Genomic DNA, 14,057 nt, shown 5'->3' on the forward strand with positions numbered 1-14,057 from the left:
TCGCGTCACTTGGTGTTGTTAGGGGCTTGGGAACCTCTGGGGGTGGACCCTCGCCCTCTTCCTTTGCCCCGACGCTGTCCTCTTTGACTGTACTGGCCACTACTGGTCTGGAAGTTGGTGGCAGGGTACTGTTGCTGCTGATTTTGTTGTTGGAGTTGGCCACGAAAAAAGCGTTTATTGCCATATCCGCGCCTGGTAGCGGGCTTAGAGATTTGGTCAAGAGTTTTGATTGTATCGAACTCTTTTTTAGCCATCTCCAGAGCCTTATCCACCGCCTCCCGAAGAGGTTGGAGTCTTCAACAGGTTTATTTATTAAAGACGCCTGTGTCTCCGGTTTGAACCCCGAGTTGCGCAGCCATACGTGTCGTTTAAGGACTATTCCCTGAACTAGGGAACGTCCCGCAGTTTCTGCCGCATCCAGAGAGCTCTTCACAATACTCTGGTTGACCTGGGTTCCTTCGCCAATAGTTGAAAGCAGGCGTGTACGTAATGGTTCCGGCGCTTCCTCGGCGTCTTTGCGCAGTTTAGCCCACTGCGCGTCCGCCTAGCTCGCGAGCAAAGAATTGTTGTTGGCAATTCTTGCCGAAAAAGCGGCCGAGGATGTAATTCTTTTAGCAAGGGCATATAACCGCTTGCCCTCCTTGTCAGGTGGTGCCTCACTGGTGGAGAGTGGTACCCCTGCCCTCTTTCTTGTGTTGGTTACTACCAGGGAATCCGGAATGGAATGTCCCCTGATGTACAGCGGGTCTGAGGGTGAAGGAGTGAAAAGTTTTTCAATTCTAGGATTGACCCCTCTGATTAGTGCGGGTGTGGACAGCGAAGGGATGATTCTTCTCCTCACCGAAGCGAGGAGGGGAATTGTCTGACTGACCGGGGGTTTCTCCTTAATTACCCTTTCTACAAAGTCTAATTCAGGAGAGAGCTCCCGAGTGTCTAGTTCGAAGTGTGCTGCTGCTCTGCGCAACAGGGCATTAAATGTGGGTTGATCGTCGATGGGAGACTTGTTTCTAACCGGTGAAATGTCAGGAGGATTTAGATTCAGGACATCAGTGTCGGAATATATTGATGGTGATTGCCAGGGGTGAGAAGGTCCTTCTTCTGGATTTTCTCCAAAGCCTTCTCCTACCGAGTCTGGGCTGTCGTCCAGACCTTCCTCCTGGTTCCGACCGTCTTCCTCGTCCATAAAATCATCCTCTTCCTCAAGATAATGTTCTTCCCCAGTGAGGTCATACACACTGTGGAAGTCTGAGGCTGTGTCCTGGTGGGGATTGACTAATCTTGGAACTTTGGCCCTGGGGTCCTCCTGAGGCCCTTCTCTTGTTCTCTTTGGAGTGGGAGGATTTTGGGCATTCATAAACCTCTCCATCCTTTCCATGCAGAGATGGAGCCTTTCCATGGTTTCATGGGGTACCCCTGAGCGGTCTAGCGGGGGAAAATTGGTGTCTTGTAGCTGAACACGGCTCGACCTCTCCCATAGCGTCGAGGAAAGTGTTCCGTCGCCTTCCGAAAAGCCTTCCGGTGTGTCTTTCGACCTTTGCGTAGCGCTCGACGTATCTTTCGGCATACGCTTTTGGGCGTCGGCTACCACGATCCTCGCCAAGCTCTCAGCGACTCGTTTGTCCGCGGGGAGCTGTGGTTTCGACGTTATGGGTGTCGAACGCTCTACGGCGGCATGCGCTTTCTGCTGATGCGCTCCGGCCGATGATTTGGGGGCAGCGCCCTTCTTTGCCGAAAGCCCAGTCGCTGGTCGCGGCTGCGGTTGCGAGAGGGGCTTCGAACCCGAACGGTCCGAGGAGGCCGCCGGTGAAACCTGCGTCTCCTTGGGCGCTGATGCTCTCTTTGTCTTCGGCAAAGAAGAGCCATGGGTTGTGTGCTTATGTGTGGTCTTGTGTGCGTTAGTGTCGCCGGGGTGTTCATCCCCATAAGCAGGGCGTGAGCCGAGCCCGTCGGGGCCGGGGACAGACGACGAAGCGCGTGTGCGCTCCCTAGAGGGGTTTACGACTTCCGTAGCGGAGGTCGTGGTATCACTTTCCTCGTCACTGTCGGAGGTAGCGACGGTGGGTGGGGCGTCGGCCTTCGACATAGCGTAGGCCGCCCACCTTTTGACCCTACGGTCTTTTAGAGTCTTCGGCTTAAGAAGCCGACAAGCCGTGCAACCCTCCTCCTTGTGATCGAGGGGCAAGCAGCGGTTACACCGTGAATGCTTTTCCTTCCAAGTAAACTTGCCCTTGCAAAGCGGGCAAAACCTAAAGGGTGTCCTCTCCATAGCTGAGGCAATAACACGTGATAACCACCCCAAGGGAAAGGAAGGGGAAAAGGAAAGGCATTCTCAGAAAGAATTAGAGATGTCCCACGACCCCCACTCTCCCTACTGTATTTGGCCTGCGAGGCCAGGCCACGTGTTCGGCAACGCCGAAAGATCTCCTCCGCTCGTCCCCTCCGTCGAAGATCTTGCTCGGCGGAGAAGCTTCCAACAGCGTCGAGGGGAGGATCGATATGTTTTATATTATATAGGAAAACGACCAAAGGTCGAGGAGATGAAATCTGCAATGTCTCTCGAGGAGCTCCGCGTAAAGGCGACCAGTATCTGGGCGGAAAAAAACAATCTGAGGGACCTCGACGCGTGAGGGATTGTGGGTACAACACACGTCACTATAGGGATAGTGTTACAGACACGCCTTGTCGACGTCCCCTTTTCGACTACGAAAAACAAAATGCAATACTCCGCAGTGACCACTGGATGTGGGACCTATGCACAGCATGTGATTCTAAGCAGATTAACAAACATCAGAATCATATTTATCACATAAATATCAACATATATGTTATTGTTCCTCCTAGATTTCACAGGCACTGAGGCGAGCAATCAAGCAATCCAGTACCAGAGGGCATCAGTGCAGTTCCGTGAAGATCTGTCTTTGTTTTGTTCTCCAATTCCCCTTTCCCCTTGGGTTTGCCAGCTTGGTAGTTTTATCTGCTGAGAGACTGTTAGGCGGGCAGACTTAGGGGGTCTGGTGGGCCAGCATCACTCCTGCAGGAAAACTCAAGATTGGACCTGACAATTACAATGGAAGTACCGTGTAAAATAGGAGGATGTTGCTGATCCCAGTATTTGGATCTCGTGAACAACCTGTTGAAGTCTACTTGCATTCCTCTGTTCTCATACTGCTATCTATCATACATATGTGATTCTCGAGACGCAATGCTCCAGTGCCCCTCTGCATCTGTTGAAATTTGCTTCTCCTGTACCCATTGTGGTTTTCGAATTTAGTTGTCCTAGTGACCCACCGCATGTTACTTTGTATCTCCCTGCTAATGTGTGTCGTGCAATATTTAGACTGCCATGCTCAGTTGCATGTAGCATGGTCGCTATCAGACCACTGTGATTGTGTTGTGCCTTATGGTCGCTAACATACCACTTTGATTGTGTTGTGCCTTATGATCGCTATCAGACTACTGTGATTGTGTTGCGCCTTACGGTCGCCAACAGACTACTGTGATTGTGCCTCGAACAAGCCCCAAACTTTGCAAATGCCCTAATTCCGAATCTAGTGTTACCGCTTATAAACCCCAGGGCTTACAAGCATGAGCGCAGCCAATAGACTACCATCCCCATAGTAGCCCGTACGTATCCTTATCCAAACTATGTCAGCCTGGCTAGTACTCATCATGCTACCCTTCTGCATTATGCCCGATTGCACGCCTTGCAGCAGAAATAGCTATATCTCTTTCAGCAATGGACTCACCAAGCTTGGCTGTCCTAGACACTACCCCGTTCCCTGCCCTACCCCCTTCCTTCCCTCCCAGCCTCCTTTCCCCTATAGGGCACCTACAATCCACAGTAATAAAATCAGCATTACGCCAAGTAATCCTCCACCTAACCTCATCACAGATGACTACTCTGACAATATCCAGAACCTGCCAAAAATGCTAGATGAGCGCCCGACAGCCTACCCTAACCTCATGACCTGTAACAATAGACTAGGCTATAGACTCCCTACACTACTTAACAAAATGACCAACAACCCTATAACCAAAGTCACTAAGAAAAATATCTCTGCAAAGTCTATGCCTCTCAAAGGAGCCCTATTTAATGTTAGATCCCTTGTGGCCCACTCTACAGAAATTGCTGACATTATCCGTTCAGCAAACTTGGATTTCCTCGCAATTACTGAAACCTGGCTCCATGCCGCAGCAGGTCCCTTTCTAACCCTTGCGGTTCCAGACAACTAGTCCATCCTTAGGGCTGACAGACATAATGCCCGCGGAGGTGTGGCACTTATATTCAAATCCACGCTTGACATTCGATCTGTAACCTCCCTTCCTCTAAACTCTTGTGAACACCTCCATTAAAATTCAAACCACTCCTAAAAATACCATTTCCCTGGAACTAATATACAGACCCCCCTGGTCCCATAGGTTCCTTCGAGGAAGATATAATATCCCTCATAGCTGAAAAATCTAAACCTTTATCACAGAATATTATTCTAGGTGATTTTAACTTAGGTTACAATGATCCTCACGACTCTCCAGTATCCTCCATTGCCAATGCCCTTTGCGAACAGAACTACATTCAACTTAACTCCCTACCCACACATCAGAAAGGTAGAACCTTAGACTGGCTCGCTTCCCACAACTGCAACATTATCTGCAAGGACCCCCCCTCCCCAACCACTCATTTGGACCGATCACCTCCTACTTTCATTTGACATTAGCACTAATAACCCTCTCCATATACAGTGCCCACCTGCACCAGCATGTCTGACAAGAAATAAGAGGAACATCACCGCTGAAGCCCTCATCCCACTGGTTCTCCCTACCCTAAATATGATCCCCAATTCATCAGACCCTAATTTACTAGTAGACACCTACAACAATGCCATGACCAAAGCTATTGACCTTTTTGCCCCTCTAAAACTACGCAAAGGTAAACCTAAAGCTCAACTTAACGCCTGTTACACACCAGAACTTAAAATACTAAGAAATAAAAAGTCCAAATTGGAAGCCCTTTGGAAAATGAACCCTACAGAGGAACACAAAATTAATCTTACCAATGCATCCTCCCATTACAAAAAGGAAATAATTTTCACAAAAAAGGAAGCCTACAATATAAGAATAAGTAATGCTAGTTCCAGTACCAAAGAACTATTCAGCATCCTGAAGGAGTTCGAGAACCCCAATCCACCTATGGACGCGTCCGTGAAGGACCAATGCTGGGGCACTAGCATCCAAGATGCCCTTGCGAACAAAATCACTGGCCTACAAACCAAAATTGGAAACAAAAGACGACAACTGTCCAACAGTAGCCCCACACCTAGCCCCCCCCCCCAACCTCAGCCTACCCATTACCCCCAACACTAACCATGGCTTCACCTTCAAAAAAGTAACCGTATTATAAGTGCAAAAAATCATAACCTCCCTCAAACCTTCAAATTGCAAAGGGGACAGTTGCCCCGCACAGATTATAAAAGATGCAGCTTGAGACCTCGCCCCTTTCATTTCTAAGCTCGTAAACGTGTCATTCTCTACCAATTTGGTACCCAATAATCTGAAACAGTCATGGGTCCTCCTGTTGCTAAAAAAGCAAACCCTGGACCCAGCCATCCCTACAAATTATAGGCTTATCACAACTGTTCCCTTCCTGTTAAAAATCCTTGACAGAGTGGCTTACTTGCAAATTCAGCATTACCTAGAGTCCAACCAATTACTCGGATTGCGTCAGTCTGGCTTCCGGCCTCAACATGGAACAGAAACTGCCCTTGTTGATCTCAAAAGTCAGATTGACGAAATCAAAGATAGGAGCAAGGCTGCTATCTTACTCCTTTTAGATATCTCAGCAGCCTTCGACCTGGTTGACCATAAGATACTCTGCAACCACCTCTCTTCTGCCGCCCACTTCTCTCCCTCTGCTGTCGCATGGATACAGTCCTTCCTGGCCAACAGAACCATGAGAGTCTTCTCTCCAGTGGTAGCAACAGACCCTATCCCCATCACCTGCGGTGTCCCACAAGGCTCATGTGTTTCACCGACCCTATACAACACCTTTACAAAGCCCCTCTTTGATAAACTGGACCGTCTAGGTGTCACCTACACAAACTACGCAGATGACACCCAGACACTCACCATTTCGGGCAACTACAATACTGATGTAGCCAGGATCAACGAAATCTTCTCTGTCATTCAGGCATGGATGGCCACACACGGCCTCTGCCTGAATTGACGAGAAGACCGAACTGCTCATTATTTGGTGCACCGAGCAACCTACAAAAAGAAGTCCCAACTATTCCAATATCATTATTGATGGCAATACTATCCAGATCGCCAAAAGCGTGAAAACGCTTGGTTTCTACCTCGATGCCAATACAAACCTCACCAAACAAGTCAACTCGATCGCCTCAGCCACTGCCTATACAGGAAAACTAATCAGAGCTTGTAGACCATTTCTTTCCCCTAACAGTTGCCTCACGCTAGCCAGAGCTCTTATACAATCTAAGTTAGACTACTGAAATAGCCTCTACTTAGGTGCCAACCAAGCGATAATCGGAAAACTCCAAGTCTTTCAAAATAATGCGCTACGAGCAGCGCTAAACATTCCCAGGCGCGAGCACATCTCTGCCACCAGAACCACATGCAAGTGGCTCACCATCCAACATAAAATCGATCTAAAATCCCTCTGCCTCACCTACAAAGCTCTCAACCATTTAGCCCCCCCACCTTACTAACAAATTCACCATGAGAACCTCCATTAGAACCACGAGATCGTCCAATACCCTATGTCTTACAGTACCCAGATTTACCTCCAAAAGAGCCGGTGGCTTAAGCTTCTCTGTCCTCGCCTCCCAACTCTGGAATACCTTGCCACTGAATATTAAGGCGTCCAAATCATTCCAGTCGTTCAGGAAACAGGCCATTGGGTGGCTCCTGTCAAAAAGTCAACCTTAAGTCAGACCCAGTTATTAACTGTCCATACCGCATATGTCTCTTTTGTCACTTCTGTTTGCTATTACTTCTATTGTCTGTATATTCTGTATATACTTGCTGCCTTACGATTATTGTTTTCTATGCACTGTGCCTGGAACTTGTACTAAGCGCCCTCATACTCCCTGGTCCGGAGCGCTACAGAAATAAATAAACATAAAAAACCTTAGAGACTGAGAAGCTCCAAAAACCATGGCCTGGCTGGCCACCATGGAGCAATCAGAATAATGAGGAGTCGGTGAGACTCCTTGATCTTGCATATTACCTTGTGGATCAGCAGAGTGGGCAGTAAGGTGTAGGCTTTCATGCCAGTCAACTGGATGTGAAATGTGTCACCCGGAGAGCCGGGGCCCTGCCCTTGCCAGAATTCAAACTGGGGACACATCTTGTTGTGCCAGGTGGCAAAGAGATCCACATGGGGGTGACTCCACCTGTTGAAGATCTGAGTAACGAGGTTGTTTAGCTGCCACTCATTGTCCGCTCCCAGCCTGCTGAGCCTGTCCGCCTCCAGGTTGGAATGCCCCGGGAGGTAGACTGTCGAGAGGTAAATGTTTTCCAGGGCCAATTCCCACATGCTGATCGCCAGTCTGCACAGAGGAGGGGATCTGGTGCCTTCCTGCTTGTTGACGTAGTACATGCTGGTCGAGTTGTCTGTCTGGATGAGGACAACCTTGCCCCTGAGAAGTGGTAGGAATGCCTTGAGCGCTAGCCAGATGGCATTCAGCTCCAACCAATTGATGTGGTATTCCTGCTCCTGTCGAGTCCAGGTATCGTGGACCGCGAGCTCGCCCAGGGAGGCTCCCCAGCCCTCTAGTGAGGAGTGTGTGGTGATGGTGGCCTGCGTAGAGGGCGGACAAAAAGGCTTGGCTGTCCATAGGTTGCAGTAAATGGACCACCAAGTTAGGTCCGGGTGGAGAGATGGAGGAATGTTTATCTTCTCGTATTGCGAGCCCCGCTCCTGATTCCATGAGGACACAAAGTGCAGTTGAATCCTTCTCATCCTTAGTCTTGTGTGCGGCATGGCTAGCAGAACCAACGCTAGTAGACCCAGGAGAGGTCAGTACCACCATCCAGAGGTCCCTTCTCTGCTGAGGATGTGGGCGGTGGCCCTCTTGATGGCAGAGATCTGGTCTTCCGACCGGAAAACCCTCTGAGCATGTGTCCCAAATGAGTCCCAGGAATTTCAGAGTCTGCGTAGGGAGCAGCTGTGACTTCTTGAGGTTGGGCGAGAAACCCAGGTCGTGCAGTGTGTTCATAAGGGCATGGGACGAGTGGTGAACCGCTTCCGGAGATGTAGCCCTGACAAGCCAGTCATCGAGGTATGGGTAGATGTGGAGGCCCTGCGCTCTGAGGAGGGCCGCTACAGCGTACATGAGCCTGGTAAAGACCCTGGGGGCGAGTTGAGGCCAAACAGAAGGACTTTGTATTGGAAATGGTAGCCCACGATTCTGAACTGTAGGAAAGAACAATGGGGCGGCCAAATCGGGACGTGTAGGTACATGTCCTTCAGGTCCAGGGAGCACATCCTGTCTCCCTTGTCCAATGTCGCTGCTATAAAAGCTGGCGTGCCATCTTCAATTTTTTCAGGGTTAAGGAGAGGTTGAGGTTGGAAAGGTCCAGCACACCTCTCAGGCCCGCCTGGTTCTTCTTCTGAATGGCGAAAATCCTGGAGTAGAAGCCAAAGCCTCACTGCCAGGCTCTCTACGAGCAACCGAATCTCCGCCAAAAAAGTTGCTGTCCCAAAGTGTGGGAGTGGAGGGGAGGAGGGAGGAGAGGCTTGGATAGGAAGGCAGTACCCCGTGGATACTACGGAGAGGATCCAGGGGTCCGCAAAATTCTGGCACCAGAATTGTGCAAGGAGAGCAAGCCTGCCCCCCACCGGAGACACGTGGACCCGAAGGGGCGTGTCATGCCCTCTTTCCCTCAGAGGCCGAGGGGGACTGGAAAAAGCCCTTACACCCCCCCCTTTTTGTTTGCGCCAGTTCTGAGACGGCGAGCGGTCCGGCTGCCTGGATCTGCTTTCCTGCAAGCAGCGGAACCCTCCATATGTACGACCCTTCTCCGAGCGCCACTGGGATCGGTTGTACTATTTGGGCGTGGTCTTAGTAAGAATTTATAAATACTTTGCCGTTTGTGAGCTGTTCTTCTTGTCCAGCTCTTTGTCTGTAGAGGAGTGGAAGAGGTCTCACCCCCTCCCCCTCGAACGGTAGATCTAGAATGCTCTCCTGGCCATCCGGGTTGAACTTTGTTGCCCGGAGCCAGGCTGTTCTCATGTCCGTGGCAATGCAAATGGCACGGCCTGAGGTATCGATATGCGCCAGTGTAGATTCTATAATGTCATGCGCCACGAGCTTGGCTTTTGCTAGCCCCGCCTTAAAGGGAGATTGGCATTGGGTGGGGAGTTCCAGGAGGAAGTCCACGATTTCTCACCATAACCGTTGGTTGGCAGCCACCAGCATGGCATCTGCGTTGGCCTGACGCAGGTGCAAGGAGGCATTGGAGTAGATCTTCTTGCCATACGCCTCAAGATAGTCTCCTCCTTGCCTAGCAGTGCCGCAGAGGAGGTGGCTGAGGACGACTAAGGCTTGAAGTATAGTGATACTGCAGCGATCACCGAGGAGTGTGGCTGAGGATGGGTCGAGAGTAATCCCCCCTCCATCTGCCTGTACTTGGCGTCCAGGTGTCGGTTGACCGACTGGACTGAGTAGGGCTTGAGCCAACCCTTCTTGGCCAGGGAGACTGTCGGTTTGCAGTGGAATCCCTGTGTTGGCAGAGGGGCGTCTCGTGAGGACTTCAGCCAAAACCCCCTCTGCCGACTGCTCGACCTCAGGTTGGGGGAGGCCCAGGTACTCCACCAGGCCAGCAAGACGTTCATGGGCGGCCCTGGCTGAGGATGGCATGTCCGGATCCTCCGCGTCCGTATCCTGCGGATCTTGTGGAGGAGGAGGGGTAGATGGCATCGGAAGCAGGGGTACAGTGAGCAGAGGCTGAGGATGCGGCTGAGGTTGGCCGTGGAGCTGGAGGTGGTGGCTGCACCGGGACCTGGGGCCCGATGAAGGCGTCTGTGGTGCCTCTAGCATGCCGGGGAGGAGTTCCCTGACTGCGTCTTTGATGATAGCCCCCATCTGAGGAGACCTCCTGAAGCCGAGAAACTTCTCGAAGAGCACTTCCTCACTGGCCAAAGAGGTGGCAGAGGGTACCGACAGGGTAGAGGGGGACTGCTGGAGCCGCTGTATACCCAGTCCATATTGACGCAAAGGAAAGTTGCCCTGCACAAATGAAGGGTAGACTGCAGGCCACGTACCTGGTTGAGGCCAGTCCCACCTCAACACTTTGGCGACTTTGTGGAATGGAGTCGGACGGGTGCCCCTGTCTGGCGCGGCAGCCATTTTGTCGAGCTGCCTACCACATGCCTGCAACGTGTTGCTCGGCCCGCTGGGCCCGGCCTGCTCCAAGACTCTTGTGTGTGGATCACAAGGCCTACCCTGCTCCTCGGGCCTCGGCCCGGTAGGTGTGACACCCTCCACCCGGGGGTTGGTAGAGCTGGATTTAGGCGCCCCCCTCAGACGTACTGCCGGTAACAGGGCGTGGCCCCTTCGACGTGTTACCAGTAATAGGGCGTATCCCCTCGGCCATTGTGCTGGTAGCAGGGCGTAGCCCCAGTCCCTCGACACTGCGCCCGGGAGATTCTGAGGACCCCTCGACCCGTAGGTCGGTAGCTGTAGCAGCCTCGGGGCACGTGCCAGTAGAAGGACCTGGCTGGTCTCTCCCGCGTGGAAGAGTCCCTGGGAAGGAGTCTCCCTAGCGGGGTGCGCTAGAGAATATTGGCCCTACCTGGAGCCTGGTTCGATGCTTCATGAAGTTCTTAGGATCCTCTGGAGGCGAGCTCTGGATGAGCTCCCTCCACCTGGCTAGTCTGTTCTTCAGCGCCTTCGAGGACAGTGAGTCACACGCCGAACATGATTGCCAACCGTGGTCTGGGCCAATGCAATGTAGGCAGAGGGCATGGGGGTCTGAAGTCAGGAAGAGCCCGTCGCAGGATGGACACCTATTGAACCCTGTGGATGTCGACATGCGTCGGGGAGGAGCGTGACGTCTGAGGATCGAGTACCTGAATGATAGATAATGCAAAAAAAAGACAACGAACTATACGCGCGTGATATTACATGGCTGAAGCCAAACCCAGGAGCGCTGGTGAATCCGGCCCGTTCCCGTCGACGCGGAGTCAGGGCAGCGCATGCTCCCTGGGCCGCGCCCCTGCACGCCTCTAAATTTGAAGGGGGAGAAGGTTTTTTCAGGTGAAAAAGGTTCTGTCTCCAGTCCCTTGGAAGGGACGCCCATACAGTATGGAGGAAAGGGGACGGGATGTAACAGTACTGTAAAGTACATAAGAAGTCCTGGCAGGCAGGTAACACCATGCAGCTGACATTGTAGAACAATACCTAGTGGGTTAATATACCAGGTTATCTGCAAAGTTAGAAGAAATTCTACATAAAGACTGTTGCAGAACGGATTGCTTAAAAAAAGAAATTAGGGAGTCCACAGAAGACAGGAACTGTTAGCTAATGAGACATTTTTGCCATCTTATTAAAGAATCCAGGGGAAGGGGACCACACTCTGGATCCAGGTGTCTTTACCTTGGAGAACATTTTATTCAGAGTCATTCTTATGCTTTGGATTTTTGAACAACTTTGCCAACATCAAGTTATGTTCACCACGTTTTGTTTTAGTGCGTGGGTCAAGATAGGCCGTTTTGGACACAAAAACGGCTTTTCAGTTACTGACATCCTGATCCACAGTTTCTATTTATTACATTTGATTATACACTCACAGCCGAAGGTATCACAGCGTAGGTTACACACTTACAGTACAACTTTCTGGTTACAAGGGAAAAAAGGTTCAGGTGAAGAAAAAAAAAGATACATTTGACATAGATACAGGGCAAAAATTTAAAAGTGGGGAACATGTGGGCTAACAGTAGTTACAAGTTGGGGGTGATGACGGCAGGGCTGGATAAAGCAATTGGGATGTAAGCAGGTTAGGATTTATTGAATAGCCAAGTTTTTAGCAGTTTCTTGAAGTGGGTGAGGGAGGTTTCTTTGCTTATGTTCAAAGGGAGTGAGTTCCAAATTCTAGGAGCTGATGCAGGAAAACTGAAACCTCCTGTCATTGAGCTCTTAAAGCGGGGGGTGAGTTGGTGAGTGCTGGAGTTGGATCCTAGACATCCGACTGTGGTTTTTTGGGTGAGGCATTTATTCAGATAGGTAGGGGCGTTTAGGGTGATGCATTTATGTGTGATGGTGAGTGCTTTATGCAGTATTCTGGCTTGTATGGGTAGCCAGTGTACCTCTCTCCTAGTCAGAAGTGGTCTCTTTTTTGGATTCCAAGCGTTGCTCTTAAAAGCTTTATTTTGCAGTAATTGCAGTTTGGCTAGATTCTTTTTCGTGGTGGCTAGCAGGAGAATGTTACAATACCGTTACAATAGTCTAACAGACAGAATAAGGGCTCTTACTAGGGTAATGCAATTTTGTGTAGTGAGAAATTGTCGACTGAGGGCAATGAGTTTAGCTGTTTAGGCAGTGGATGAGGCCAGCGAGTTGACATGTTTACTCATGGTGAGGTTTGTGTCTAGGTATACACCTAGCGTTTTTACTTGGTTTGAAATAGTAATGGGAGTACCCTGTAGAATGATGAATGTGTAGTCCGAATGTAACTTTCAGTCTAGCTGAGGATCCTACAATGAGGCATAGACTATTTGTTGCCATCCAATTTTGAATGAGAGACTAGATTTTATTTATGATGGAATCCTGCTCTAGGTTGCCAGCCATTGGGATGAGTATCTGTGTTATCATCCGCAAAGTTTGTGTAAATTAACCCCATAGCGGCTAATGCCGCAAAGAGAAGAAAGATTTGCAAATCGTAGGGGAGAGGCACGGTCCTTGGGGTACACCCAGAGGTACAGCGTTATGGAAGTTCTGGCCCTATTCTAAAGCAGAACAGGTAGTTTCCCAAACCCATTTTTATTTAGTAGAAGTCATTAACCAAAAACATGACAACTTTGTGTCTGGCTTTCATTTCTGACCCCTCACCAGAGCGTTATGCAAGAAATTTCCATAACGCACCCAACGAGCAGCCAGGTATGCTGGGAGTTCCACTGAAATCAATGGAGGAAAAGTTGCACAAATGAAACATTTCTCTAAACTCTAATCTGGGGAAATAGAAACAAGCTCCAGCATACCCAGTTGAGGACATGCTGTAGCCTAGTTTCTGTTACGACCTCACCTTCCCCACAACCAACCTTTATTCTTGGGATACCAGTCCTACCTGTGTAGTTTTCGTTGCCTTGCGCCACCTCTCCAAGCAGCTGTGCAATCGCCGAGCTCACTGCTTTTGTGCTGTTCCCCAAGTCCTGAGCGCATTTCTCCGCCTGATGGATAAAAAGCAGATGATCACAGTGTGACTTTATTAGGACAACAGAACTTGCATCCCATCACTAACCTGGTGCAGAAGAGACTGCAAAAGCTTTCAAAATGGTGCACCAATGAATGCTAATCCTTAAACTTTTTTCTTAATAGCTCATTCTGTGGATGAGCTTTCTATCAACTCTAGTACCCTCATGGTGTGCATTTGTCTTACCCTGGCACATGCACAACATGCTATCTTTATATTCTGTGTCCTCTGCAATTCATACCAGGACATTTCCCATACCTAACCCACACAGGTAACCTTTCTACAAAACGTTATGTATGGTATACATTACTGATGCTTGTATCTGCTTGGATTCACATGCGATGCATGGGCCGACATCTAGTGATAGCTGCAGAGTAATACTTCTGTTTTGTTTTCGAAACTCGCAAAAGGGACGTCGACATGGCGTGCCAATAATACTATGCCTAATGTGACTTCTACTGTACCCATAGTTCTTCACGTGTTGAGGTTTGTTAGGGAGAATTCTCGGACATGCGCTAATTCCCTTCTACCTTAGAGACGCCCAGCTCTTTTGCTGGACTTTTGGACTTAATGTTTATCCTGGAGCGAGGAGACCTTATACCCACTCACTTGTGCCTTTTTGTTTAATT

The 14,057-nt window shown here is 49.9% G+C and overlaps 1 protein-coding gene across 2 annotated transcripts in view; it reads right to left on the reverse strand.

The window, feature by feature from the left end:
* Positions 1 to 14,057, reverse strand: part of TLN1 (talin 1) — a 1,223,782-nt gene that overhangs the window by 456,691 nt on the left and 753,034 nt on the right. For both annotated transcript variants that reach the window (XM_069626724.1, XM_069626725.1), the window contains one exon: positions 13,303 to 13,405. In XM_069626724.1, the coding sequence (XP_069482825.1) occupies positions 13,303 to 13,405 (103 nt within the window). The remainder of the gene's footprint in view (positions 1 to 13,302; positions 13,406 to 14,057) is intronic.

The sequence above is a fragment of the Ambystoma mexicanum genome, chromosome 6p, assembly GCF_040938575.1.
Source record: "Ambystoma mexicanum isolate Mex_15411 chromosome 6p, UKY_AmexF1_1, whole genome shotgun sequence".
NCBI classification, from domain to species: Eukaryota; Metazoa; Chordata; class Amphibia; order Caudata; family Ambystomatidae; genus Ambystoma; species Ambystoma mexicanum.